We start from the raw sequence: 26,357 nt of genomic DNA on the forward strand, positions 1-26,357 counted from the left end.
ATACCTAAAACCCCCCCCACTCAAACACCCACCCACCCACAAACTGCGGCAGGAGACCTCAGGTCAATAGAACAGTCTTTATTGTAGAAAAAAAAATCAGACTTTCATTTAAAACAAAACAAAACAAAAACATGGGACATATAAATAAAATGCTTCTTCCTTGAAAAACCATTATATTCTCACACTCTAAAAAGCGTTGGTCGCTGACACTGTTACAAACCAACTAGAATCAGTCGCGCTATAAAGTAAAACAAGTATTTAAACTTGTTATGGCACAATGTGGTGTATCCAGTCCACTCCACCGCTTCCTAATGTTCTTGTTCTGTTGTTTTTAGGCTCGTGCAAAACACTGGGACAATCGCGGATGAACAAACATCACAACTTAAATTTAGCAAAATATAACACTTGGCTTTAACGCAGCATATTGGATGAATGGAACTGTAACCTGGTGTGAGCTGTGCGCATGCATACACACGGTATGTTCAAGTACAACCAATCTAACAATAAGTGTGGACATTCAGACGAGTTAAAAACACTGACGTTTTGAGGCAGACCAACAATGACTGTAATATGAGATGATGCATGGCATAGGTTTTCCTTCCCCGACCAGTTTATGTGCCGAGTCCTTTCATTCCTTTCACAGAGCACTTTCTTTACCTTTTATTGCTAAGTTATTAAAAGGAGAGTTTGCTAAAATTTTAATCAGTGAACCTGCTACATGTCAGTTCTTTGTTAAATTATATGCATGGAACAACCCTGGGAATTAACTAGTTTGTGGAAATTATTTGTCTGCTATGAAGGAGGAGCATGTCATTTTACAGAGAAATAATTTACAGCCACCATTTCTCATTGTTTGCCAAGGAGGTCATGGTCCATTGATATGTTTGTATCTCAGCAGGATTGTACAAAAAATACTGAAATGATTACCATGAAACTTGGTGGAACATGGGCCAAGAAAGAATCCATTTAATTTTAGCACGGATCCGGAACAAAGGAACAGAACCAGTGCTTTTCTAGTTCTTTCACATCAGGTCTTTCTGATATTTTCACAAATTTCCCAGAGAATAATTCATGGATCTTGATGGACACAAAAAAAGAAGTGACATATTTTGGGTACTGATATCATGTAGCTGTAGTTTTTCCTTACTCTTGTTGAGGTTTAAGACCTCTGAGACAAATTGAGATTTGTGAATATGGGCTATACAAATAAAATTATATTTAAATGTAGGATTGTTGGGCCTTGATGGAGGTACGTGCAATTTTATTTGTTTTTAAAACTCATTTCATTCTCTCAAAAACCACAGCTCCATGTGCTCTGTTAATGAAATGAGTATACTGCATCAGACTAGCCTGTATGTAAGAAATGAAAACTGTCCCTTTAAGGTTCAAAATGGCAGGGCGGAGGCTGGTCCTGACAGATGCCACCTCACCACAGAGCTATGGTTCATACAGAGTGCAAAGAAAGAACCTGGGAGTGAAAAAGAACACGCGTGTTTCTCAAAACCACCCGACAACCTTAAGAACATGTCTGTCAGAGCTATGCTAACACTGTCCAGGGGCTCCACGTTAACCCAAACAAACTGTGGGGGCTCGGAGCGTAACAGCTGGGAAAAACAGGAGTGTTTTGAAGAGAGGGAGTGAGCCCCATTTATTCACATGTGTCATCTGTGATCTGCAACAGTGTCCTGTGGGCACAAGGAAGGGGAGACGGGGGGCAGAGCTGTGACGAGGAGATTTGTTTTTTCATCATTCGGTTTCATTTAGGCCACAAGGTCGCCGCCACTCCTGGCCTCGCTCGTGGATCCATTTGTTTGATACTAAAGACGGAATAAAGAAAACAATCAGAACTTGAGACCCAGAACATATGTACACCCATCTTTTAAACCCAAGACTACATCTGTCTTGCTTTCAAATTAAAGCTCACCCCACTTGTTGCCCACCAACACTGGGCACGCTGCATGTCGGGTGCTGTAGTCACCCTCCCCGCTAGCAAACAAATTGTACCAGAACACTGCAGTACCCTGGAACACACAGACAACAGGCAGGAGAGGTTAGCAGCAGTGAACAACCTCCAGGAACAGAGTATCAGTCTCAATATCCTAAACTGACTAAAATTAAGCATTTTGACATTTTAAATAATAATTAGAAATAAACTGAGTACATATTTGTTTGTCTGTGATTACTTAAATGTATGGAAAATTGAGAAATGTTCTATAACACAGACAAATTGGCTTTTTACATGGATGAGAGAATTCTGTTGTGTGACAACATGGCACAGCATTAATAAATTCATTTTTATTTGTGTTCATATTAACCTATAAAACAAATGAAAACAGCTGGGAATTCCATATATTGAACTAACATTTAGTGAGACAGTAATAGTGGATGTTATGAAGTGAAGTATGAGAACTTATTTACCTTTCGGGGCCAAACTGCTGCACCAACATCTGGAAAAACTGTGGCTCCACCTGCTGAGACATCACTCATCTACAACAGAGAGAGTTCAGGGGTCATGTCACTACAGGGGGAACATTTATGTTAACATTCAAAACAAAATGTATGTTTGTCTTCAATCTAGGTTGACTGGTTATGATCCCATTTGATATTTTGCTTCATCCCTTTCCCACTTCCATCAAATACAGCTTCCTCCTTACTGCCTGATAGTGTAGCAGGTCCCACTTTAACTTGTATGTTACTTTGGTGAGTATGGGACTACTCAGATTCTATCGCCGTATTTTTTTCTCCTGTTTTCCTATTCATGTCCTCGCTGTTTAAAATGTATATACATGTAAATAAAGAGTGAGTGTCACATGTAGAATACTGAGTAAAGAGTAAATTTGGCCAGAAAATACTTTGTATTCAACAAGTTCACTCACGTAGAAAAGCCATGTTGCGATGCGGTTCCCAGTGCCGAGCTCTTTGAAAGCATCTGGCTCATCTTTCTGTGGAGAAGAGTAAACATCAGGTTTAACGTCCTGCCATGTTACCACTACCTAGAAATGAACTTGTCAATTACAAAGGGTCTTACCCTTCCAAAGTCAAAGTGAGGTTCGTATTGACCTCCAACACCATAATTCGCAACCTGTAGAGATCGATAAAATATGATTTAGGTCTCACAAATGTACCAAACAGTTTTCCCAACAATAATGACATTTACAAAACAAGGTTTCCCAAAGACTGTTTATTTTTTTACATGCAAATATAAACTATGTAGGTTCAATAGAAACAAGGTCTGGATTTTTACCTGCAACTCTTCTGCAGTGTCCATTTCCAGCCCTGTGAGATCTTCAATTCTCTGGTTGATCTTTTCAATCAAGGGGTCTTCATAGCCAGTGAGCCATGCACTGGAATACAGGATGGAAAGCAGACCGGTTGAGAAATAAGGGCAACATGCACAACCGTTCGTCAGTGAGGGACACATTTGTCCACTAGATGGTGGTAAAGATTTCTTCTAAAACAGGCGACAGAGATCTCATGCTGCAAACTTGCCATGACAAGCTCAAACAGAAAGTGAAGCTGTGCGTTACTATCAGATGACAGGAAAATGAAGTGGAGAGGAAAATGTAAAAGAAAAGAAAAACCCAAGATTCAGATACTCCAATCAGCTCAGGGTACATGGTTGTCCTGAATTCAGACTGAGTCTTGTGGACATTTTGCACACGTGTCTGGTTGAGGACTGACACAATATTTTCATGGATTTAACCCTGACACTACCTGCCTTTCATACTCACTCCCACACCCCAGTCTGAGTGAAGGCTGCTCTGCTCTTAACTGAGCTTGCAACAAACTATTTCTGGTAAACGATTAAAACATGTCACAACTCATGTTCTGCAGACCACATTAAAGAGTTAATTGGCTCTTTTTTTTCAATTATCCACATATAAAAAACCCATCCAACCACACTGTGTATTAAGAACCATGTTATTACTATAAAGTCAGCATCACACGAGACAAATACAAAATTAAAAAATAAATTCCAAAACTCAAATTTAGTGAATTTCTTCAGGCATCTGACTCAAGTCCCACCCCTGCAAGGTGACATTTTATCAGACTTTCTAACTGGAAATGTGTTTGTGTGATTCTATTTTATCATTCAAAGTTTGTGTTTATAATGAGTAATAATCTTAGACGGAATGCTGGACCAAATGTGAGCCAACAAATTCTTTCCTTATGGGAGACGGGTCAGCCTCTTCTGAGTTCATCCATCTGTTGCATCTCACTAGATTTGCAGTGAATTTGGAAATACGTGCTGGCCAGCACGTACACACACAAAACATGAAAGGGACACCACACCCTTATGGCCACATCTCCACACTCACATTTATTACCAGGAGGAGTAAAACCAAAGAAACTTGGGGTTTTGGTGGGATGCCAAACCTTCTATTTTTAGGGTGGGGTGAACGTTTAACAATGACAAATATATCTGCAAAATAAATTTAAAGTACATTTGCAGTTTACATCTGTGTATTTGCACATCCAGACTCAAGTTTTGGAAGTTTCTTGCTGATATAGAAGTTAAAGAAGCACAGTAGAGCCACAGCAGCTGTCATGAGCTCGTATGAGAATGTGATACAGCCTCATTCCTGGAAAGTGCAATTGGGAATAGAGATTTCCTGGACATCACATACTGTACAACTTGAGGTAAAGAAAACAGCCTGTCAACTGCGCAGTTCTATGAAAATACCAAAATTATTTAGGCAAAGACAAGTTCAGTTACACCAAAAAACGAAAGAGGAATATTTAACTTGGTTTAAATGATTTTTTAGCACAGTTTGGTGTCTTGGTAGAGAAGTGCTAAACTTTTCACTTGAACCAAATTAAAACCGCATCTGTTAAGTTTTCATGGTGGAAACTTAACATTTTCATTGTTGTTCCGTGGTTAGCTTGGTGCACGGCTGAATTAGTGTGTCAGCCAGGGCGCAGAGATAAAGATGGAGTTAAATATGGAGGAGGGGAAGGTGGCCCTCCCTGTAGACCTGTGCCCCTTACCTCTTGGAGACTCTGTACTGGGCTGTAGTGAGTTTCCCAGTTTTGGGGTCATGCACCGTGGCTCGCCTTAACTACAGTAGTTCCGCGGCACAAGGACACAAAGGTTGAGGGGGAAAAAAAGATTACAAAAAGGAGGGGGGGAAAAAAGGACAGTTTGGTTCACACAGGAGGATGAGTGGAAAGCAAGAGAAGGAATGAGAGAGAAATAAGAGAGAGAGAGAGAAAAGGCAGATGTGGTCACTAGTTGTCAATGTTATTCTTCAGAAAGCCCAAGAGACGTGTTTCATGAGGCAATGCTAGAAACCAAATCTCATTTTCAGAAACTGGATTTAACGACTCTGATACACATCCTGGCTCAAAAAAAAGCAACTATGTTAATATTAACTGGCAGAAGAAGTAACACACTTTCCCCCTCCTCTAACTTCTTGTGTTACTTTTCTATAGCAGACTCCTGAGCAGAAACATATCCACACAAGTTCCACAAGAGCAGCAGCAGAATCCAAACAATATTCCTCCAAAGAACAGTTGTTCCAATGATACATGTATCTTGTTTTTCTTCAATTTTTGAAATAGCACCACAAGATAATGAATTTGGAAAAAGCAAGACCTATAAACCAAAATGTGTATGCTCTGATTATTCTCATTTGGATCCTGTGCTTCAGCTCAAGAGCCTTTGAGCTTTGGTAGGGGCGGAGAAACGGCGAAATCGATATGGACAGACAGGAATACACAGGAGAGATGGAATGACACGCTGAGGGAAAAAGGAGAAATCCTCACTTTCCCCTCTCAGCTCTCTCCTACGTCATCCTCTGTTCTTGGCGGCTCCTGGCTCTGCCTTACCTTTTGCTGATCCGGTATGGAGCTGTCTCCAGCACTCCTGTGATGGGGTTGGAGATGGTGGCCCTGCGCAGCTGTGAAGCCAGGGACACGATTTACCCACACACAAAGATGTGTGTGTCTGTGTGCTTGTCCAACATATGAACCAGCCTCACAGCTTTGACATCCCACCCCTCAACATTATCAACTCCACAGCAGAAATTAAAAAATCCTAACACTCACTAGATTTTAATGATAAACTGTTGTGACCATTGTGTTTATGTATGACAAGGGAGCATGGAAGAAATACTTACTCTTGGCTTTGCCAGTTGCTTGACCCTTTCCATTTCTTTGTCTGAAATGATATCAAGGTAGCGGACAATGTAGGGGCGGTCCCACTCATCTTGCTGTTTGACAGGTGACAGCACATAACTGGGGTTGTGTTTGTTGTCAAAGTAACGACAGAACAGTCGGCTCTGCCTCCGGGGGGTCTACCAAGAGACAGGGAAAGACGTTATTAAGGAGGTATAAACTAAAAGTTGGAAATTGTGTGTCTCTTTGACTTCCTCACCATTCTGATGCCCTCCCCACGACAAAGCATCTCATACTTCTTCCTCTCAGGAACCTGCTGATTGGTGATGTTCTTTCTGGGCTTCTTCTTCTTTTCACTTGTTCCTTTTATGCCTTGCTCCTTCTGCACTAGACGTTCACTCTCCTCAGCCTTTTTTTGCTTCTCCAACTGGAACTCAAAGTACTTCCGGTTGCCCTTGGCTCGCTGGTGCTCTGGGTCTACATAGGAAAAATCCAAAACCAACAGTATAGTAATACTGGTCATCACAAATAGCGATACAGGCTATCAGCTATACCTGGATGGTGTTTAGCACTGTCCAGATTCTACTTTATGAAAGTAATTCTGAAAAAAGCTGTAATAAAGCCATGTCCCATCTACATGGAGGCAGAGTTTATGACCTACACAGCAGCCTTTCAATTAATGGCGACTAAGATGTTTTGGTTTCACTTCTGCTGTGTTGTCAATGCATTGAAAATATCACTTCCCTTTGCAAAACATGTTGTAAAAATACTTTGTGTATAGAGACTCACCCAGTTCAAGCAGCCTCATGGTGAACACAAGGGCGCGATCTATATCCCCCTGCTGGTAGATTGCATAGCTGAGGTAGTCAAGCACCGTCACCTTGTCTAAAGTGGACTCTTCTCCCTCATCGAGCTGCTTCAGGGCCTGGGCCATCCAAAGCTCTGTGTGGTAGTAATCAACATCGGAGTAGGCGATTTTCCCCAACTCGTAACAGTCCTCTACTGTCATATGGCTCTTGTGTTTCACTCCTAGTGTGTAGAGGGTACAAGATGGAAGCATTAACATAAAAAACTAAATCACATTGCTTATAATGCAAATCACACAGAAACCAGGAATAACCTTCTGTTGCTTCACACTCACTTTGTTTGTGATTTGTATTAATAACTTCCTGAAAAAAGGTTGACCACAGATAGATGTGGTGTGCACTGATTTAAGGCCCTTACCAGGAAGGTCTCCTACAGAGATTGTGTTAGCGTCCAATCTGTATGTGTCTTGTAATCGGAGGAGAGCTTTAGCAGCCCCAGTTTGGTCCTCATCTGTCGGGAAGTACTGTCTCTGGATGGTGAGGTTGGAAATGAATCCTAGGAGAGATAGACAGAAAAGGACAGAAGAGATATAGGATGATTCTGTGTGGAATAAATAAAACTCAGCCTTGTGAAAAATATATACTCTTTCCAAATGCGACTGTTATCTTGAAAGATATAGTTCCATTAAGCCACATGTGGAGAAAATGAATGAGTCATGTTCTCTTTTACCTCAGAAACTTCTACTGAAATACTGTATGTCTGGAACAAATATGCTGCACAACATAAATAAAGATCTTCCCTGGATTTGTGTTAAAATTATTTTTCTTTAACTTTTTGATTTGCTTTAATTTAATTATTATCGGATCTGGCACAAAACACCAAACTACGAGGTAGTATCGGCATACAAGATTGTTGTTGAGTTGTAATGTGAACCAGGTTTTCTTTATCCGTACCATCAGTGGTGTCACTGAGGACAAGGCTCTCCAGGTCACCCCACTCTGTGTTGAGTCTCTTCATCAATTTGAAGGCGTTCACAGGATGCCCCAGGAAGCCCTCGGGGTCCAGTATGGCTGTGGCTGTCAACGAATCCAGCTTATCAGCCCACCTATCACAAAGAAAGTAATAAAGTAAGATGCATTGCTCACAATTGAATCCACAAGCAATCGTACATTTTAACAATAAGTGTTATGGACTGTTTATATGGACCATTTGGTACAATTGTGTAGATAGACGCATATATGTGTTTCATCCTTTTCCACAAACTCACCGTTTCACCTGTTCAAGCTTGTTCTCCTCTGCTTTGATGTAGTCCTTTAGAGAGGTGACGAGGTCTTTCTCTGTGTATAACAGATCTGTCATCTGGCCTGAGGAGTCAGAGACATAATCAGTACTGCAATGACGAATTACACATGGATTCACATCTTATCATTTTGTGTTGTAAGATGGCATTTTCTATGTTTAGTTAAATATGCACGTTCAGTGGAGAGACTATTTATTTAGAACATCAGTGCCATATGTTGCTTGATTTTTTTACCTATGGAGGTGAAGAAGTCATTGTGGGCTGAGAACAACGGCAGGCAGCTCAGCAACAGTAAGCACCAACTTAACAGCTCCATCCTAAACAAAGGGTGAGAGAATTAAATTAGTTATTTTTAAAAAGTACTTGAAAACTGAAGGTTAATCATTGAGTGTCATGTGAGACCAATGTTGGCAGCACTCTCAAAACTAAAGATTTGTTTGAAGCAACTTTGTTTTTGCAATCTACAAATTGAAAACATGGTTGTTAGCTCTATTTAAAAAAAAAAAGTAGCCTTTAAGATCAGGGACGGTTTTAAAATGTTGAGGGTCAATTCAGATCCTGACAATACACATATAAACATGTGTTATAAGAGGCATTTAAAAGAGCTAGTCAGTTGGATCTGGTCATGAGAAAATAGCTATAAAATAGCAAAGCAAAATGAATAATCAAAGCCTTGAACTAAAAAGACTTGGACCTCGTAAGTGCAGCCTCCTACCCGCCACACAAAGCCAAATATAAGTCTGTGGTTGATGTTAGTGTCTGGTTGGGCTTTGGAGTTGGCACAGCTGTGACTACCACTGTGATCTTTCAGCTCATATACACAGAAATCAGAGCACAACACAGACAGACAGGACATGACAAGGTATGTCCAGGAAATTCTGTGTACACACAGTATCTCAAGAGTGCTTGGACTGTAACTTTCCACTTCTGTATGAGATTTGTGAACTGACCATGCCAGTTTTTCTAGATCCATTAGTGAGTTCAAAATATGGAATGGACTCCATATTTTGTAAAAATAAAAAAAATATTTTGTGCTGATTATGACATGAAATATATGTATAATACAATAACGTATATATAAAATTTGCACATGCATACAAGGAAAAATACACCCACATATACTCTTTGCTTCACAAGTACACACATACACCTAGCAGCAAAGTATGTTCATAAAGTTCTTGCACGAACTGCCCATCTACGTAGATTTGCATGAAAAGTCTTCTACTGGAAGCAGACAACAAGCTCAGGCAGGTTCAGAATTTGAACGAAAGTTCAGTGAAAATAAAAGAATGACCTCACATGGGATTTTAATTTAGGTCAGCAGGAAAGAAAATAAATCTGAGAGAATTTATTAAATTAGGCATAGCGCAATTTACCATTATCCTTTACTGCTGCTGCTACACTATTTCCTGTATATGTGGTGCCGTAAGTATGCATCTGCCACTTAGATTTCCAGCAGGATAAAAGAAAACAGTAGAATGTAATTACTGTAATGACAGGGAGACAGCCACTGTGCTGTAGAAGTGTAACGTCAAGGACAAAGCTGTGAGAGCAGCTGTTGTAATTTAGATGCATAATTCAAACCAAACATGAGAGTGAGTGGTAGTGAAAGTGTCTCTGTGGATAAACGCTGTTCTGTGACATGTGAAAAACATTCCTGATGGAGCACAAACCATTTAACATTTAACCTGCGGAGACACTTGTTTAGACAGAACACGGAAAATTCTTCAGGATAATTTGGCTGCAGTATTTTTCAGGACCTCAAAAGTTATAAGTAAACTAGGTTTGCATGTTCATTATATGACTCTTCTTAATGTTCTTAATTCTCGCAAATATTACCTCCATAAAATAATAAATGTATGCTTTGTTTGAGACTGGCCAATAAAAATCAGCCTTTCATATATACTGGTGTTTATGTTTGATGAAATTAAAACTTATTGTACAGAATAAATGTATGAATCTATGTTTATATTCATATTTTACATTTTTAAATATATCTCATTTCTCAGTTCATGTTCTATATATTTGGTAAGTTTATGGTGCAACTGTAAAATACCAATTACATTTTAGGAATCATATCAGTTTTTATATTGATATCAAATGTTTCACTCTCTAATATCGGTGTCGACATCAGCCCCCCCCCAAAAAAATCCAGCTCATTCTGGCTTTGTGGTTTGTGCTGACTTTGGGATTTTACGTCACTGTTGTGTCCGGCTATTGTTTCCTGGACAAAGTTACTGACCTATATTAAAATGAACAAAGCTATGAAACACCTTGAGGAAACTCTGCAGTATTCCACAGTTATCATCCTAACGTGAGAACCTCACTGCTGCTGAATGAATGAATGAATCCTGTGCAAAAAAAAGTTCTGTGCTAGAAATTCAAGGGCTTTTAATTTTCCCAATCTGATGAGACCACAGCTGCTGAGCTTCTGATCAAATGACAGACGTCTCCTCTCTCCTCCTGCCCTGAGCTGTGTTGTCTTCTTCTTCTTCTCCTCCTCCTCCTCGTCCGGGCTCCACAGGGAGAGCAGCAGAGGAGTCAGGTTGCACCGGAGGTTTCGCAGGATGTGGACGGAGGAGGACTGCCACGTCCTCGCCCCTCCCCGCCGGAGACAGCTCATGAGAGGGCTGCACAGACTGCACCGTGGAGCCGGGGGACTGAAATACTTGAACCTGCAGTAACCTGTCGATAACCCCATGCTAACTGACTAACAGCAGGGGGGGGGCGACTAATACCTGGAGGCTGTTGGGTTACTTACTCCTAAACTAGTCTGGAGGGAGAAGTTGGATTTGTTATGGTGCAAATATTCCCACTAATATCAGCTCCTAGTCGCGATGTGCACCAGACTGTGTGACTACTGAAGTCAGATATATTGACTGCACAGAAATAAAATCAATGCATTCCTGTTTCAACACAGAGCTGGATGGAGGCAGCTGCACTGCATCGGTATTCCTCCACATTGACGCTACTTTCACGCACAAAATGCTAACTATTATTTTCATTACTATGTATTTTCTCGCCTTTCTTTCGCTGAATTCGCTCACTTCACCCCCTCGTTCATCTGCCCACTCCGATGACATCGTTTCCCCCACACGCCAGAACCATCACAAAGTGCATAGTTTCCAACAAAGTTAAGCTAGTTTTCTGCTAGCTTAGCGCCAAGCTAACTTAACTTTGAAAATAATGGAAATTAGCTTCGTCTAACGGTCCCGACTGAAAACACACTGCGAATACCCGCAGTTGACACGAGAACTGTCAGATAATTAAAGTTTTTACACGTGTCAGCTTTGGTTATTTTATCCCATTCAAGGAGTGAGGGGTTTTTTATTTATTTACCTTGACGAGAGCATCCAGGGGGAGTTAGCAAGAATGCGAGCGGCTCGGTCGTCGGGTTCCCCTCAGCTCCTGCAGCCGGACTCCGTGCACTGGGATCGGTGAGAGAGACGAGCACGGACCGGGCTCTTCCTATCAGTGGTGTTCCGGTGATGCACTGCTGGCCATCTGGTGGTAAGAGGTGGATCTCAGTTAGTGGATCTCAGCGAGTACGTGCAGATCCTCACATTCGCCCGGCCGCCTCTTACTATAAGGGGGCTGGCGTCTGTGGAAGCAACGGGGAGGTGTCTGCAGACGTCTTGACCCGTGGAGAGGCTGCACACACACGGATCCGTATTTATGGTTTTTCATGAAAAAAAAAAGAGAAATGAGAGTGTGTCGTCACTCGTTTGCCACGTGTTGAGAAAGTTATGCAAGAAGGAGAAAGATTAGATTTTCAACCACACTACAAACTGTTGATTTGTGAGGTTGTGAAGTGTTGACCATGACTTCAGCATTGCACATTTTGATTGTTCTTAATTTTAAGTTTTCTTTTTGCTTTCCTCCCGTTTCACATTCTTTCCTTTTTCTCCCCCATTCCAGAAAATTCCTTCCTCCCAAACCCAAAGCTGTGACTGGAGGGAGGGAATTCCTGCTGCATGCATCTGAGGTCAGGAGGGTGGAGCTAAAAGTGTGTGTGTGTGTGTGTGTGTGTGTGTGTGTGTGTGTTTGTGTGTGTGTGTGTGTGTGTGTTTGTGTGTATATAGCAAGGCTGTTAAAACTGACTGCATCATTTCCAGATGCACACATGTGTGCGTGATGTATGCAGTATGAATGGGACTGTGATGAATTCTGGGTATTTGCAGGCCCGTCCTGGAGCAAGTCAAGCATGAGAGTATGAGAGCACCATCACTGTGGTCCCTGGTCTGAATCCCAGTTCCTCTTGGGTCTGTCTGAGTGGAGTTTGCAGATTGAGGTTAGGATAGTAGGAGACTCTATAAATTGACAGTACTGTGAATGGTAGTGTGATTCTGTCCAGGGTGTACTCTACCTCGTGCCCATTGTCAGCTGGGATTGGCTCCGGTTTCCACCGTGGACCATCAAAAGGACAAGCAGTACAGATACTGGATGAATGATAATCATATAAATAGCAAATATTCAAAACCTTCTAGCTTAAAATTAAATACCTTTTGGTTTTGTTGGACAAATTTGAAGACATTACATTTCAGTCTGAGAAACTATGATGGGAAGAATAATTTGTAATGTAAAATGTAATAAATAGACTAATGCACCACGGTCAAGAGAGCTCGTCAGCAGGTTTTTTTTCTTTGGAGACTGCAGAAATGTGGAATAAATGCCAGCATCCTCACAAACTTCTACTGGTGAACCATCGAGAGCTTGCTGACAGGCTGCATCACAGTGCAGAGAGCGGTAGAGATGGCACAACCCATCACTGGATAGATGTCCTGGCAGTCTCTCAGCCGTCCAGGACATCTACCACCAGTGTTGTCTACGACGAAGGGACACACAACAACAACATTTTATATTGTAAGCTCTTTCTACCTTGTTTTTATTTTAATTTAAATTGTTGAATTGTTAATTGTTAAACTTGAAACTTAATGTACATTTTACATTACATCAACTATCACTAAACAAAACACCATACCAGGGATTATACAGATTCATACGCAGGTCACATACTTAAACATTTGTATGAATACTGTTGTAATTGACAAGAAACACTGTGTGGAGCTTGATGGTGAGGCAAGGTTAAAGTCACACTTGTGGGGGGAAATATATTCATATCCAGTCTTTCTTGCAGTTCAAAATCCAAATCTGTTTGTTTAGTCTCAGCTTATTTTATACATTCTCTCAACATGAACTGTGGGAAGTAAAATACATTTTCTTTCAATGTGCTCTGCAGAAAGAGCTTTTCATTCCCATTCTGCAGTCATCGGCGGATGTCGTCCAGGGAGGTGAGTCTTCTCCCAAACAGCTGCTCCTCAAAGGTCAGCAGCTGACGCAGGAAGTTCACGTTGGGTGCCGTGCAGGCCCTCCTCTCCTTCAGCCAGTGCAGGGCATGAAGCAAGGACCAGCGCCGGTGCTCCATGAGGAAGGCCAGCGTTAGTGCCGAGCTGCGACTCCTGCCCATGCTACAGTGGACCAGGACACGACCAGCCGGCTCACCCCTCAGTGCCGTGTTGATGAAGCTGGACGCCAGGGGCAGGGCCTCCACCAGGTCCTGCTGGGCATCGTCGCTCAGACACAGCCGCAGGTAGCACAGCGTGTTAGGGAAAGCGTCAGGGTAGTTGGCGGTGGCGTTGACCACGTGCGTGATGTGTAGATTTTTGATGATGCGGTAGTCGGAGGCCTGGGGGGCTGAGCCCTGGTAGAGAGCTCCTTCCAGGATCTCTGAGGGATAGATGGTGAGGGTGTGCCGCTCAGGTTCAAGCAGGACCATACGTGGTGTGCACAGGAATGGGTAGAGGATGTAGAAGGCTGAGAATCCCCCCAGCAAGATGACAGGATCCATTCCCAGATTACTGAGCTGGAAGAAACAGCGCTGGAGGTCTGGGGAGTCAGTCCTGGCCTTCAAACTACCCACTGAAATGTGGAAACAATTAAGAACAGTCTACAGTCATGTTCTTGGCACTGACAAATTTTGAATGTGGTGCTGGATAAAAAGTTAAAAGATCACCAGAGTCTTAAAAACTTGTTCAGAGTGGGCCATGAAATTCTTCAACGAATTTCATGTCAATCTAAGAACAAAATGTCGACCTGCTTGGTGATTACCAAAGTCAGTTTGGATTCATCCTCTGTGGATCATGAATGTCTGTAGAAAATGTCTTTGCCACATGCAGTGATCTGACTTAATCATTGACACAGACTCATGTTGTCCAGTTTATGTTCTTCTCTGCATGTGTGTTTGTGGGAGAACATGGAAGTGCGTTGCTGACCTGGGCTGCATCCTTCCTCTGCGTACAGCAGTATTATAGAATACTTCTGCAGATCTATACAGCTGATCAGACAGCCCAGCTGAGGGTGGATCACCGTCACAGCGGCCCGCGCTGTCACCACATGGCAATCCTTGTACCTAACGCACACAGTAAATCTTTAAATGCACATGTATCATAACTCTGCTTTCACTATTTTCACTGTACGTCTTTTCATTTTTGGTTTTCATATTTTCATGGAATTTGTTGACAGTAAGGGAAATATAGAGGATTGCCAAACCTACAATTCAAAATAGATAAAATGTCCAAAAACTGTTATATAAAACATATATATGAGCTCCTCTTATGACCAAAAAAAACTACATTTTCCAAAATTCGAACATAATTGGATAAACAAAGAAACTACTGCTCAAAGTAATACAACTCTGTACAAATTTCTATGCCTTTTTCCTTTGTGTTAAAACAAGTTTTCATTCAAAGCTGGTAACTTTAAGTTCATGTCCTGCTGGGGATGTTCAGTATCTGTGCAGTGCCCACCTCTCTGCACTGCGGCAGTCCAGGATGAGGATATAGTATGGATCGTGTAAGGCAGGCTGGCCCTCCTCTGCGCACAGCAGGTTGTACGCTTGCTGTGGGGTGATGTAGCCTCGCTCCACACAAGCTGTTTCTGGAAGAGCAGGAACCAGCACCTCCTCTGGCTCACACACCGATGAGGAAATGCAAAGTGGGTCTGAATGTGTGTAGTTGTGTGTGTGCTTAATTTTCTGTGTGCAAGTTAGAAGTCCGAAATACAACCTTTACCTTTGTTCTGGGTCGGTATGATGGAGGAATGGTCACTGCCTGTACTATTGGCTTCTCTGTCAAAGATGCTGCTCTCTGTTTGGAATGAGTTGACAGGCTCTCTGGAGGCCGCTCGACAACGGCTGTTCACTCTGACACAAACCGATGCACAAACAATCTCAGACGGTTGATGATGATTAAACAATTAGATTTCAGTAAAAAAAAAGATTTACCTGGACAGTACTACACCCATCTTGATAAAGTCATTTGGCAGATGCATCAACCTTTCCCATCAGGGGCCTTCAATAGAAGAACATGCTGCACTAAGAAACAGATACATGTTGTAAAAACAAACTCTGAGAAATAAATCAAGAAAACCCACCATGCAGAACTAGTTCCTGCTTCTTTCTCTGCCCCGCTGCAGCCTCTGCCTTAATTTAACTGGTGGTCTTGGAAACGCAGCAGTGGCTAAGTGCTCTAGAGGACCACATGGTAGCTGGCTGTGACAGGTAACAGAGGGGAGATGTGGATTGGACTCCTACTTTACTCAAATTATCTCCCAGTGTTTGCTGTGCACGCAAAAAGGTTTCAAGTTGATCATAAAACCAAACAGAGATCAGGACAGTTCTTATCAAAGAGGTTATATTGATTTGAATTGGAAGAGGAGGCATTCAATATAACAGAGATGTTGCCAAAAATCTTTTATTGGATGGTTTAGTTTTCACAAATTTGTGGCACAAAACGTTTTGAACAGACATTTTTGTCATTTATTGCTTATTCCATGTATAGTTATGTCTTTCTGTTGAACTCTAATCATTAACTGTTTGTTAAAGGGTTGAAAGTTGAAAGTTTATCTTAAATCTTCCAAGTGTTGGCAACAGTCACGGGGTAACGCACTAGTTTATCAGTTACTGTGTTACGATGTCAAGTTTCAGCTCCACAGTGAGAGACATGCACTGAACAGGTAGATGCCATGAAGAGAAGCCATTACTGCATTTTAAAATGTTAGATTGTGATTTTTACATCAAAATAAAAGTAAAATCCCAGTGTCATTTCTGATACACCCACATAAAAGCCATTTTTTGTAATGTTTTGTCCAGTGCACATAGAGACGATTTACTTTCATTAAGTGATCACATGCTGTTTATGTAAACACGACACACATGTTACGAGGCAGATGTATTTTAAGAAAAGAAAAATTATTATTAAGTACTTGTCTGGCAAAACTACTTATATACAGGAAATGTATTTAGATACTATTCACAACTAATATTGAAGAAAACATATGTAGCTTGATTTATTTTGCTAAGTTGTGTTTTGAACATTGCTAATTATACAAAGGGGTCCTAAACTTGAGAGAGAGAAAAGAGGACGATGAGTAATGACACACAGAGGTATAAGTAAAAGGCTTTTGAGGCCTGCTGGCTTGCTGCTATTGTGTTCTGGATCAGTCGGGGTGCTCACGCTGCTACTGTTTGTCTGAGCTGCAGAGAGCACAGGCCTCCATCCTCTTGGTCTGTTGAGTTTGTTTACTTAAGAAGACCCTCAGTCATGCAGCTATGTGGCTGCTGGACTCCATGATGGCCTGTGTAAACTACAGAGGGATCCAGACAGAAGGTGGGGGTGCAGCTGGAGACGGACTGTCAGGAATGTCACAAACAGGTGGTAGAGCTGAGAGGAAGCAGAGCCAGGATTTACTCACTCGGCTTCAACAATGAGGTAAGAAATCTATAATCAATATAAGACAGACAGATAGATAGATGGTCAAATTCCTCTCATGAGGCTGAAAGACTCTCACATTCACTTATCCTGTGTAATAAAATGTATCAGCAAACCTTGATAGATTCCACAGATGTCTGCTCTATTTCTGTGTATGTTCAAAGAAAAAGACTTTCACGAGTCTAATTGACCACCTATCGGTCGCCTCTGTGTTTATGGGTGAACAAAGTGACCAAGACCAAAGTCCATGCGGACACAGTGTGGAAACACATGAGGTGAATGCCCGCGGCACAGAGAGCAGGAGCCAGAGACACGTTCAGCAGAACGAGAGGGAGAAGCAAATTATTATTATAACAGTGAGATTATTTGTAGTTGGTGACAGGACGGCAGTGACAGACACTCAGAAGTAATGAGTGAAATATGAAGATGAAATATGACTTTATGAGAAAATGCTGATGGTGAGTTAAAATTCTCGTGATTTCTCTATGTTCTTGCCTTTTTTTTTTTAACTATTTACCATTTATTCAAATGTTTTTTTTTATTCAAACATTTTAAGAATGCAGTTTTATAAGCTTTACCTCCAATGATATATATGCACCGTTATATGACCTTTTTTGCTGATATTATTGATATGGTCTCAGATATATATCTGATTATTTTTATTGTATAACTTAATTTGAGGCTTACATTTTAACCTAAATCTCCAGGTTTTATGAGATTATTTTACACAGATAGGTGACTGATTTTTAAAAAGTATTATCTTCATTTCTTGAGCTTGAGCATTTAAATTTCTAACTGGTAAATTACAGAGGCTAAATGAAAGCGACAGCGAGTGAAGATGTTGTTTCAGCTGCTGGTTGAATTTCTGTTGTTCTTGACATCTTGATTTCCATATTGATCTTTGTAGTTGTCTTCATGTGAATGTCTCTTCTCTCCACATTGTCTCCGAACAACAGATCGTTGTGTCTCAACAGGAAAATCTGCACAGAATGAGAGCATGTCTTTCAGGTATAAGGTTTATATAATTTATATATAATCTGTGTTGCCCTGGGAACCACTGAAATGAGAAAACAGCTGTATTTATAAAACCAAATAGGAAATTTACTTTTCAAGAGGTTGTCAACCAAACAATTCAGCAACCAGTGAGCATTGTAGAACATGAAGCTGACCTTTTCTGTTATTCTGGTAGAAAAACTTAGAAACTTAAATTTCATTGTACGATTCGTCTCTGCTCCCCTGTGCAGTTCAGGGAGGTGGAGGCAAGGACGTTGTGCTTCAGCAGCGAGGAGTCTCTCAGCTAATCGTGCCCTGAAGCCCCTGGTTCCCGTCCTCTGCCTGGTGGTCGTAGTGATATATGGCCTGGCTGACAAACTCCGTAACTTTGTGGCCGGCATCTTCATCCCTCAGTACCATTACCCATACGCCGTGGCTCTGTGCTTTGGTCAGGTTGGTACCCTGCTGCTCCCTGGAGGCTCTCTATGGACAATTTATCCAAATCTTTTATCTAAATAAAACAATCATGAATGAAACGCTTTCAGTTCTACCAAGTGTGACAACACTGCACAGTGTGGCTCCCCTGCTGTCTCATTGACACAGAATCATTTTCATGATCTCTGACAACAGGCCGAATGGAATATCTTTATTATTATATTTTAAAATTTCCCTCACACACAGTCGGCAAAATATTAATTACTAATATTTTTAATACTGTGTGAGTGTAGAACAAAGACGGCTCATTAAGAAATCTTTAAAAAAATAAAAGAGCTGTTAATCATTACTGCAGGTAACTTCATGCCTGCACATTTTTGTGTGTGTGTGTATGTTTTGAAGGACAGGGAAGTGTGTGTGTGTGTGTGTGTGTGTGTCGAAGGCTGTAAAAAGGTGGATTTATGGACTGACATATTCTTGCAGTAATATCAGGGATCTCTATCAGGTAATAACAGGCATGTGATTGGTCTGTAATCTAACCTTTAACGACACTGATTATCCTCTCAGGGTCATGGGGGGCTGGAGCCTATCCCAGTTGACTTTGAGTGTCGACCCCCATTCAGGTCACCAGCTTTTAATTCCAACTAGTACATTATGCTTCAGAACCAAGTTGAGAAGAAGAAGCTAGAATATTTTGTATATTTAGATTAAGAGGCACAGAATCAACCGATTATTGGTTTGTATCATTCACATGTCAGGAATTTAAAATCTGTGCACTTTATGTTTAAATCACACCAGTTCCTGCTTCATATGACGTCCATTATCCAAACAAGTTGCAGCCATTAGTCAAGACCAGCAGAACTTTATCTTTGAGCATTTGTATACAGTGGTGTGTAAACTGCTTTATAATGACATTGTGAAATCCTCCCCAGGTTCTGATCTCTGTGTCAGTCTTAAATCTCCTTCATGTCCTGGATCTGGTGCCTCTGAAGTGTTACTCTAGGTCTCTGGGTGAGAGGGTGTTGGTGCCGGCTATCTGTACCAGCACCCACGCCGTGCTGGCTACGTGGGCCCAAGCCAGCAGTGTGTACTCCGGCCTCTTCCCCACTACGCTGCCCCTGCTGCCGCTGTTAACTGTCGGCTTTAGTTTTGCCCTGAAGCTGACGTCTCTGCCATCTCTCCACATCTCTGTTCTGATCTCCATCCTGACTGGGACATCTCTCGTCATCGCAGGTAAACAGTCAGATGATGTTTCCAGGTGAAATCGATGGATCTTAACCTCAACAAATTAACCTTTAATTGATCTCCTCTCTCTCTCTCTCTGCAGTTTCCAAAGGTGTCTCGGTTATTGAACCTCTGGAATACATGTATGCACCTCTGGCTTTAATCCTCCACAGTGTCTCTCTGACCTGGCTGGCTAAAGTGTCTGAAGCTGAGCGCCACCACTCCCCTGATGCCCAAGCGTCCATATTTGACATCTACTACGCCCAGCTGGTGAACCAGAGCTGGGTGCTGGGCCTCCTGTGGCTGCTGCACCCAGACAGACCCTGGCAGGTTCTGAGTCGGGGCAGCTGGCACACTTTGCTCTTCCATGGATACCTGCTCGCCATCCTCCTGCTGGGGATGGTATTGAACTTCCTCGTCAGTATATCGGCTCTATGGGTGTCGCCGCTTTCTGCTGCACTGCTCCACTCAGCACGGCAGGTGGTACAGCCATTCCTTCTCGTGTAGTTTTACTTTAAAGGACTGTACCAGTGAAACAAGTACCAACTGTGTTTTTTTTTATTCTATGGAGTAAAACAAGTTGCTGTTTAACGTTATACATTTATACCTCCATGTACTGCGGTCCTAAGGACATTCCACTTAACCAAGGACAATTCAGATTACATATAGGGAGGGGCAACATGTCTTGTTTGTGATTGGACAGAACCCAAATCTGAAGGACAGTTCAATGTCAGTGTTGATGTGTTGGACCTTCAGGGCCTGTGCATATTTTCAGCTAAGATAAAATGAGAATGAGGAATTCTAACCAGCATGAGCAAATATACAGGTATAATAAGCTACTGATTTACACTTGAGTCTAAACCTGTTAAGAGCAGTTAGCCTTTATCTTAATTCTGAGTTTGAGCACCTGCGTCTGTACGGGACACGACGTACCAAATCATCCCGAGACTAAACCACATGAACGAGTGACAGACTGTGAATGTAATGTTACAGTGGAAGCTCTCTGACAAAGAAACCTGTACAAACAACTTGGATCAGAAAATACATCATTTAGAGAACGTGGCACCAAAATATCACAACAACCCACTTGTTTTCTGATGTATATTTATGAAAAACTGACCATAATTGAGGATAATACATAAATAATGAAATAATTTCTTAATAGTTCTTTATCACAGACCTCTTGTTGATGTTGTTATTATACTCAACAGTAACTGAGAGATTGAAGGTCCTATCTTTCACTCAATACATTTTCAACCACAGCTTTGTGGAAGTTGTCCTCAAAAGACAGGTGTGAAGGGAAAACAGTATTTAAGCTGAAATCCTTGACTGAATGACTAATTAACCAGAGGAGGTTGATCTTAAGTGAATGTGACAGCTGAGATATGTCAGATGATAAGGGACCACGATGAGGGGAGAGTTAAATGGTGCTGGTCACAATTTCTGTCAACTACATTTAACAATGAGCTAATAATATTCAGCTTTTACAAATGTGCAGTAAATATGTATTATATTTAAAAACAGAGGTTCATATTTTACCATTTAAAATGTTATTTAATAACTGAAATGAATTTACTTGCAAAAATATTTATTCTGTTTCCAACTTAAGAAAGTAAGTGCAGTTAAAAACACCATCAGTTAATGTATTTCAACATTAGCAGCATGAATATTCACTGTAAAAAACATTTACATTATCATACATACATCTGTAGTTTACAGTCCAAAAAAACGATTTCAAAACATTTACAATAGATGAATGAATAAATGTCTTATTTGTCTCAGCTCGTCTTAAAGAACACGATGCATGAATGTAAACAAAACCACATTTGGTACAGTGAAAACTCTACATGGCAACTTTTACATTGATGAATGCTTCAGAGGTAACAAAGGTACTGTGACAGTATTAGATGCTGCCTCTTGCTGGTTGTCGATACTTTTTATTCTTATACTTCCTCAACCATTAGTTTCTTTGTTATGAGGAATCAGAGTTGGGTGGCAGGTGTAAGCCCAGGCTCTGCAGCAGGTTGGAGGCTGGTCCAGCCAGACCCTCCTGGCAGCTGAGGGACTCGAGCAGGTTTGATATCAGGTTTAAGTCCACGTCAAGAGGCTGGATCTCCTCCTCTGTCTCTTCCACTCCTGTGGCAAAGAGATGAGGCGAGCCGCTGTCCAAGTCTGCATTGGTGTAATCCTGCAGGACAAATACAGTTAAACAATATTTTAATAAAGAACATTAAAAACAACACATTATTTCACATATTTTTGGTGCATGTTTTTTGAAAATGAATATGTTGAAGCAGAGCGAGGAACGTGATATTCCAAGGTTGAAATCTTACTGTTTGATTGAAGCTTTTTCCAACATTAGTGCTCATCAGCTCCGTATCCATTTGGTCCATGTAGCTTCTCAGACTGTCCAACGTTTCTGTTCCATTTCTCTCATCGTGACCAGATGACCCTTCCTCTTTTTCTTCCTCCTCCTTTTCTTCTTCGTCTTCTTCATCATCATCATCATCATCATCTAGATCGTCTGAATCTAGTTCTTCGTCTTGACTCCCTATAAAATTGAATTGACAGATTTGGTTTAAGAGGTGAAGATGTGTTAGGTCCCTGCAAGTTTGTTTTACTGTTCATTACATCGACATACCGAGCAGTCTGTCCAGAGCGTTGGCCATCGCGTCAGGCTCAAAACTGAAAGGATGAGCTGAGGCACTCCTGAAATACAAAGAAGATTAACAACTGAGGAGGACAATGCAAATCTAAATGAATGAGCTGGATCCTAAACTATTTTAATCAATGAGCCTTTGATGATCTTGATTAGATATTATCAAGATCAATTAGGTCTAATGGAAAGAGAGCCAGTCTGTCTCACCAGGGCAGTTCAGCTCCCTCATGCGATGACATGGCACTGAGGAAGTTCTTCATCCCCTGACTGACAGCTACCAGGCTATAACTGGCCTCCTCCTCCTCCTCCTTGTCGCCCTCTGTCTCTTTTCTCTTCTCCTTTGTACCCGTGACGTGCTGTGTCTGTTTGGTGGAGCTTGAGTCATGGCTGCCAACATCAGCCCTCCCCCCACTTCTCTCCTGCAACATATGCTCCAAATCCTGAGCTGTGATATCAAGCCAGCTGTCACCTGGAGATAGACACAAAGAAAATTAATTATGGGAAACGGTTGAAAGAGATAAGGTTAGAGAAGGGATGATGCAAACCAAAAAGGACAGAAACTGAAAGGAATTGGCAGGAAGCAGAAAATCCCAGGTGGCAGCATCAGACAAATGTAATGTTTACTATTCAAGCAAAGTCGAATGAACCTTGAGATACGTACTTTATAAAATGTAAAATTCACATTTCCAGAGAGGCTCTAGACATATGTACGTAAATAAATCTCAAGTGAGGTCCAAAATCTCCAAAATCATTATGAGGGCAAGCTGCTTTTTCCAGATATCAAACCTTTTCCATGTACAATATTTAAAATACAAGAACAATATCTGTCATAATGTATGATACAGGAATAATTACATCATATATAACTTCATACATGTAAATGCTTTATTTCTGCGGTCGCCACTTCTCATTATTCAACACATCATTCAAATCTGAGCTCCACTTAAAGGCTTAATCTGCAAATATGTTTTTTTAACAAATGTATGTCAAGTCTCCGAATATGGAAAGTTTCACAGTAAAGGTACATTTTCACTTACTGTCCTCTTGGGGGAGCTGTGACTCTTGTTTCCTCAGCTCCTCCAAGTCAAAGGAATTGCAGCTTTGCAGAAGATGGAGAACCTCCTCACCTGGCGACAAAGCACTGGCAACACACACACACACACACACAATTGGATGTTACAGGCATAAACTATCACACAATGCTCACAGCTGCATCCACACAAACACACACGCTGTCCTCACCTCGATTTTGAAGCGACAGACTGTTTGAAGAAGTTTTCTGCAGATCGTGTCAGTTCTCTGAAATGGGTGGAACCTTCCAGTTCTCCCTGCATTTAAAAACAATAACATTAAAAACATCTACAACTTTCTACACTAGAACAATTCTGAGAGTGATTCATCTTCAACAATCTGTGAGTAAATGATGAACCTAGTTTTCCTAATATTAAAAAAGACCAACCTGGAAGTAGTCATTCCTTTTCAGACTATCCATGAAGCTTTTCCACTGAGGGTTACAACTGACGGGGGCATCTGGCTCTGATGATGGCAGCCTGCACTTCGAGCACAGGATCTCAAAGCCATGTGCCTGGAGACAGGGTCACACACAGATAGAGACTGGGAATCAATAATCAATAATGAGACTTAAAACTCTGCATTAAAAGCACCTTTGCATTAAATTTTCCTAAAAGACAGATCAGAATGAAGAGTAGTGGTGGCTCACCAGTTTCATGCCAAGCTCATGGGCTTTGTACTGGGGATGAGAGCGAAGAGGCAGTGTGAAGCCGCTCCTCCGGTCTGGGGTGAACTCTTGCTGCTGCAGCTGGGCATAAAGGCAACGGGTGAACGTCACCTGGAGATAAAGACAAAAGAACGAGGTTTCGGATTGCATTAAGGTTTTTAAGACATTTCACAAAAGCTGAAACATACACATCACAGAAACAATATTTTGAAATAAACAAGAGGTGGGCCTCTTGTCTTTGCATTCACCACAGTAGTCATGAATATTTAGTTTTGTTTACCGATGTCAAGACTCTTGTAGCCGGAGGAAAGGTCTTGAAGCTCCGACACGCCTGCAGATCTACTGGATCCCGCAGGTAGAAAGCTGACACTGCGGGGGCGACTAGGTCTGGACGCTGTTCCAGCACCTTGGCAATACCTGCTGGTATGAAGCAGTGGGCACGGTGGAGACTTTTCTTAACCTTCTCTGGGTACCTAAGTGGAAAGATTGATATGTAGTTTTATTTTTCCTACATTCACATTATTTCTTGATACCAGTAAGATACAAATGTTCCACTTATATACAATACACACAAGACCAAGATATTCTGACATTTTACTTCTTTCCTCTTAGGTCTTCAAATACAGAGCTAATGTGACCACTAAGGAAGGAAGGAAGCTGTGTCACAAACTGTTACTTTTATACTTTTCAATATTCTATTCCATATGATCTGTTCAATAGAATTCCCAGTAGAAAGCATATAAATGTGTCACTGACATTTCAACAGATTTCTTTACAAAAGTTGATTTTTATCATGAAAAGAAGTCCTCTAACCCCTCTAGTCGTTTTCTCAGGGCTGAACAAATCTTCGGACTGGCTCGACAGGCGTCCGTGTGCGTGGAGAGCAACGTCAGAGCTTGTTCCACACTGGGTACAACATCCTTCGAGATGCCCACTGGACTGGATTTGGTTGGGCAGGGAAGGATGTGCAATTCTCCCTTATAGAGGAAGACCTGCAAAAAGATATTGTGAAACGAGTAAGTTTTACACTTTCTAAAGGACAATATGAAGCATAAGGTAATATGTGCAATTTCTCTTGTACGGTCATATTAACAGATGTATCTATGTTTAAATAAAATATGTTTAAGACCATCTCATCTGATCATCTCACCCGGAGTTCACTGGTGTCTGGATTCAGCCACTTGGGAAGATAATCTGCTGCTTCAATCAGAAGAAACTCCCCATCATTGTCCTCAACCCTGCACAAACACACAAACATGAGATGAGAGAGAAGCACATGACAGTCAAACCTCTGAACATGATCTATGTGTAATAACTAAAATGCAGCAACGATATCATTTTTCATAAATATAAAAACTCATGGTACTTTCTATCCCACCTGGCTGCAAGCTCTGGGAAGTTCTCTGTGATCTGCTGCAGGAGGTAAACGATAAACCACTCATCCTCCACATTGTCCCCGAACTGAGTGCTGCCTCCGAAGTGAGCAGGCACATCACCTGTCAATAAAATAAACATACATTAATCTTATTAGAGGGAAACTTTACCAAGAACTGCACCAACAATATCTAAATCACTTCGATGTCTATGGCGTTGACAGGACTTTACCTTTCTCGGGATGATACTTGAGGTTGAATGGCTGCTGCTGCCAGATGTGCTGGATCAACAGAGGGGCGACCTTTGCCAGAATCTCCTCCAGGAGATGTGAGAGAAGTTCGGGTGTTTGCTGAGACCTTGAACCTTCTGTTTGGATCAGGAACACTTTGTACTGAACCGTGTCCTCGTGAATCCCTCTCCTCTGCAGGGCGTCCATTGTACAGAGAAACCTGAAGAAGGAAAACACAGCAGGGGACTGACACACCTTCATATACGTAGAGTCGCATCGTGCTATATTGTTGTATACCTCCAGACTTAATTAAATATTAATTAAATCGATAGTTAGGCATTTATATTGAGTTTATTATCAACATGATATATTGTACATTCGCCTGCGCTTACCTTTGTCTTGTTTTAAAATGTTACGTGAAATTTCAACGCGAAAAAAGGGGAAACTTTTCTATTAGCTTCGTACGTTGCTATCACGCCTGTTATCACTGTTTCAGTCCGACTGTGAATTCTGCTCGACTACCCCCATCTACTATGAAAACATTGGTTCCTAATCTTTATTTTAACCAAATGTCGCCGCTCTTCATTTAAAACAACCTCCACTACAACAAGTTAACGGAAGAAAATAAACGTAAATAATTACAACCGAACAGTTTATCAAATAATATGTATTTTCTCTGTAGTCCATCAGCGACGAGCGGAAACTTTTCAGGA

At 41.4% G+C, this 26,357-nt stretch overlaps 4 protein-coding genes across 7 annotated transcripts; 1 reads left to right on the forward strand and 3 right to left on the reverse strand.

The window, feature by feature from the left end:
• Positions 1 to 63: 63 nt before the first annotated feature.
• Positions 64 to 11,921, reverse strand: p4ha1b (prolyl 4-hydroxylase, alpha polypeptide I b). 2 transcript variants are annotated; one of them, XM_020095050.2, is made up of 15 exons: positions 11,564 to 11,921; positions 8,459 to 8,541; positions 8,192 to 8,288; positions 7,878 to 8,029; positions 7,342 to 7,479; positions 6,907 to 7,146; positions 6,377 to 6,594; positions 6,120 to 6,296; positions 4,990 to 5,060; positions 3,245 to 3,344; positions 3,029 to 3,082; positions 2,877 to 2,942; positions 2,419 to 2,487; positions 1,925 to 2,021; positions 64 to 1,817 (listed from the first exon to the last, which is right to left on the reverse strand). In XM_020095050.2, the coding sequence occupies exons 1-15, from the start codon at positions 11,575 to 11,577 to the stop codon at positions 1,747 to 1,749; spliced, it is 1,647 nt and encodes a 548-aa protein (XP_019950609.1). In that variant the 5' UTR covers positions 11,578 to 11,921; the 3' UTR covers positions 64 to 1,746. The 2 variants fall into 2 exon arrangements, with proteins under 2 accessions (XP_019950609.1, XP_019950590.1); XM_020095031.2 differs by lacking the exon at positions 4,990 to 5,060 and adding an exon at positions 5,830 to 5,900.
• Positions 11,922 to 13,363: 1,442 nt separating this feature from the next.
• On the reverse strand, positions 13,364 to 14,213 carry LOC109632181 (probable rhodanese domain-containing dual specificity protein phosphatase). The gene has a single exon (XM_020091345.2). It carries the CDS (start codon positions 14,070 to 14,072, stop codon positions 13,491 to 13,493), a length of 582 nt encoding a protein of 193 aa, XP_019946904.1. The 5' UTR covers positions 14,073 to 14,213; the 3' UTR covers positions 13,364 to 13,490.
• A 2,644-nt stretch (positions 14,214 to 16,857) lies between these two features.
• Positions 16,858 to 21,884, forward strand: LOC109636434 (uncharacterized). Of its 3 annotated transcripts, XM_020098144.2 has the most exons (6): positions 16,865 to 16,992; positions 17,365 to 17,450; positions 17,949 to 18,000; positions 18,237 to 18,438; positions 19,353 to 19,653; positions 19,748 to 20,240. In XM_020098144.2, exons 3-6 carry the CDS (start codon positions 17,990 to 17,992, stop codon positions 20,149 to 20,151), a joined length of 918 nt encoding a protein of 305 aa, XP_019953703.2. In that variant the 5' UTR covers positions 16,865 to 16,992; positions 17,365 to 17,450; positions 17,949 to 17,989; the 3' UTR covers positions 20,152 to 20,240. The 3 variants fall into 3 exon arrangements, with proteins under 3 accessions (XP_019953714.2, XP_019953703.2, XP_069394284.1); XM_020098155.2 differs by lacking the exon at positions 17,365 to 17,450 and having other exon boundaries at positions 16,858 to 16,992; XM_069538183.1 differs by lacking the exon at positions 16,865 to 16,992 and having other exon boundaries at positions 17,248 to 17,450; positions 19,748 to 21,884.
• Positions 21,216 to 26,174, reverse strand: ecd (ecdysoneless homolog (Drosophila)). The gene is made up of 14 exons (XM_020098131.2): positions 26,037 to 26,174; positions 25,647 to 25,864; positions 25,420 to 25,537; positions 25,192 to 25,279; positions 24,855 to 25,033; positions 24,322 to 24,514; positions 24,024 to 24,152; positions 23,763 to 23,888; positions 23,546 to 23,631; positions 23,341 to 23,444; positions 22,511 to 22,772; positions 22,286 to 22,353; positions 21,978 to 22,195; positions 21,216 to 21,832 (listed from the first exon to the last, which is right to left on the reverse strand). Exons 2-14 carry the CDS (start codon positions 25,849 to 25,851, stop codon positions 21,617 to 21,619), a joined length of 1,992 nt encoding a protein of 663 aa, XP_019953690.1. The 5' UTR covers positions 25,852 to 25,864; positions 26,037 to 26,174; the 3' UTR covers positions 21,216 to 21,616.
• Between the last annotated feature and the right edge of the window lie 183 nt (positions 26,175 to 26,357).

Source organism: Paralichthys olivaceus, chromosome 14, assembly GCF_024713975.1.
Source record: "Paralichthys olivaceus isolate ysfri-2021 chromosome 14, ASM2471397v2, whole genome shotgun sequence".
NCBI lineage: Eukaryota > Metazoa > Chordata > Actinopteri > Pleuronectiformes > Paralichthyidae > Paralichthys > Paralichthys olivaceus.

What these genes read in the sequence shown, in the direction of transcription:
- LOC109632181 (XM_020091345.2), bottom strand. Translation starts at nt 14,072, where the DNA reads ATGGATCCTGTCATCTTGCTGGGGGGATTCTCAGCCTTCTACATCCTC.
- LOC109636434 (XM_020098155.2), top strand. An exon ending in TGGCTCTGTGCTTTGGTCAG is followed by an intron (nt 18,439 to 19,352) that starts GTTGGTACCCTG and finishes AATCCTCCCCAG; the next exon opens with GTTCTGATCTCTGTGTCAGT. An exon ending in GACATCTCTCGTCATCGCAG is followed by an intron (nt 19,654 to 19,747) that starts GTAAACAGTCAG and finishes CTCTCTCTGCAG; the next exon opens with TTTCCAAAGGTGTCTCGGTT.
- ecd (XM_020098131.2), bottom strand. Translation starts at nt 25,851, where the DNA reads ATGGACGCCCTGCAGAGGAGAGGGATTCACGAGGACACGGTTCAGTAC. An exon ending in ATGAGCTTGGCATGAAACTG is followed by an intron (nt 23,889 to 24,023) that starts GTGAGCCACCAC and finishes CCCTGTCTCCAG; the next exon opens with GCACATGGCTTTGAGATCCT. An exon ending in AAAGGAATGACTACTTCCAG is followed by an intron (nt 23,632 to 23,762) that starts GTTGGTCTTTTT and finishes TTTTAAATGCAG; the next exon opens with GGAGAACTGGAAGGTTCCAC.
- p4ha1b (XM_020095050.2), bottom strand. An exon ending in AAGCTTGAACAGGTGAAACG is followed by an intron (nt 8,030 to 8,191) that starts GTGAGTTTGTGG and finishes TCTTTGTGATAG; the next exon opens with GTGGGCTGATAAGCTGGATT. An exon ending in AGCAACTGGCAAAGCCAAGA is followed by an intron (nt 5,061 to 6,119) that starts GTAAGTATTTCT and finishes GAACTACTGTAG; the next exon opens with TTAAGGCGAGCCACGGTGCA.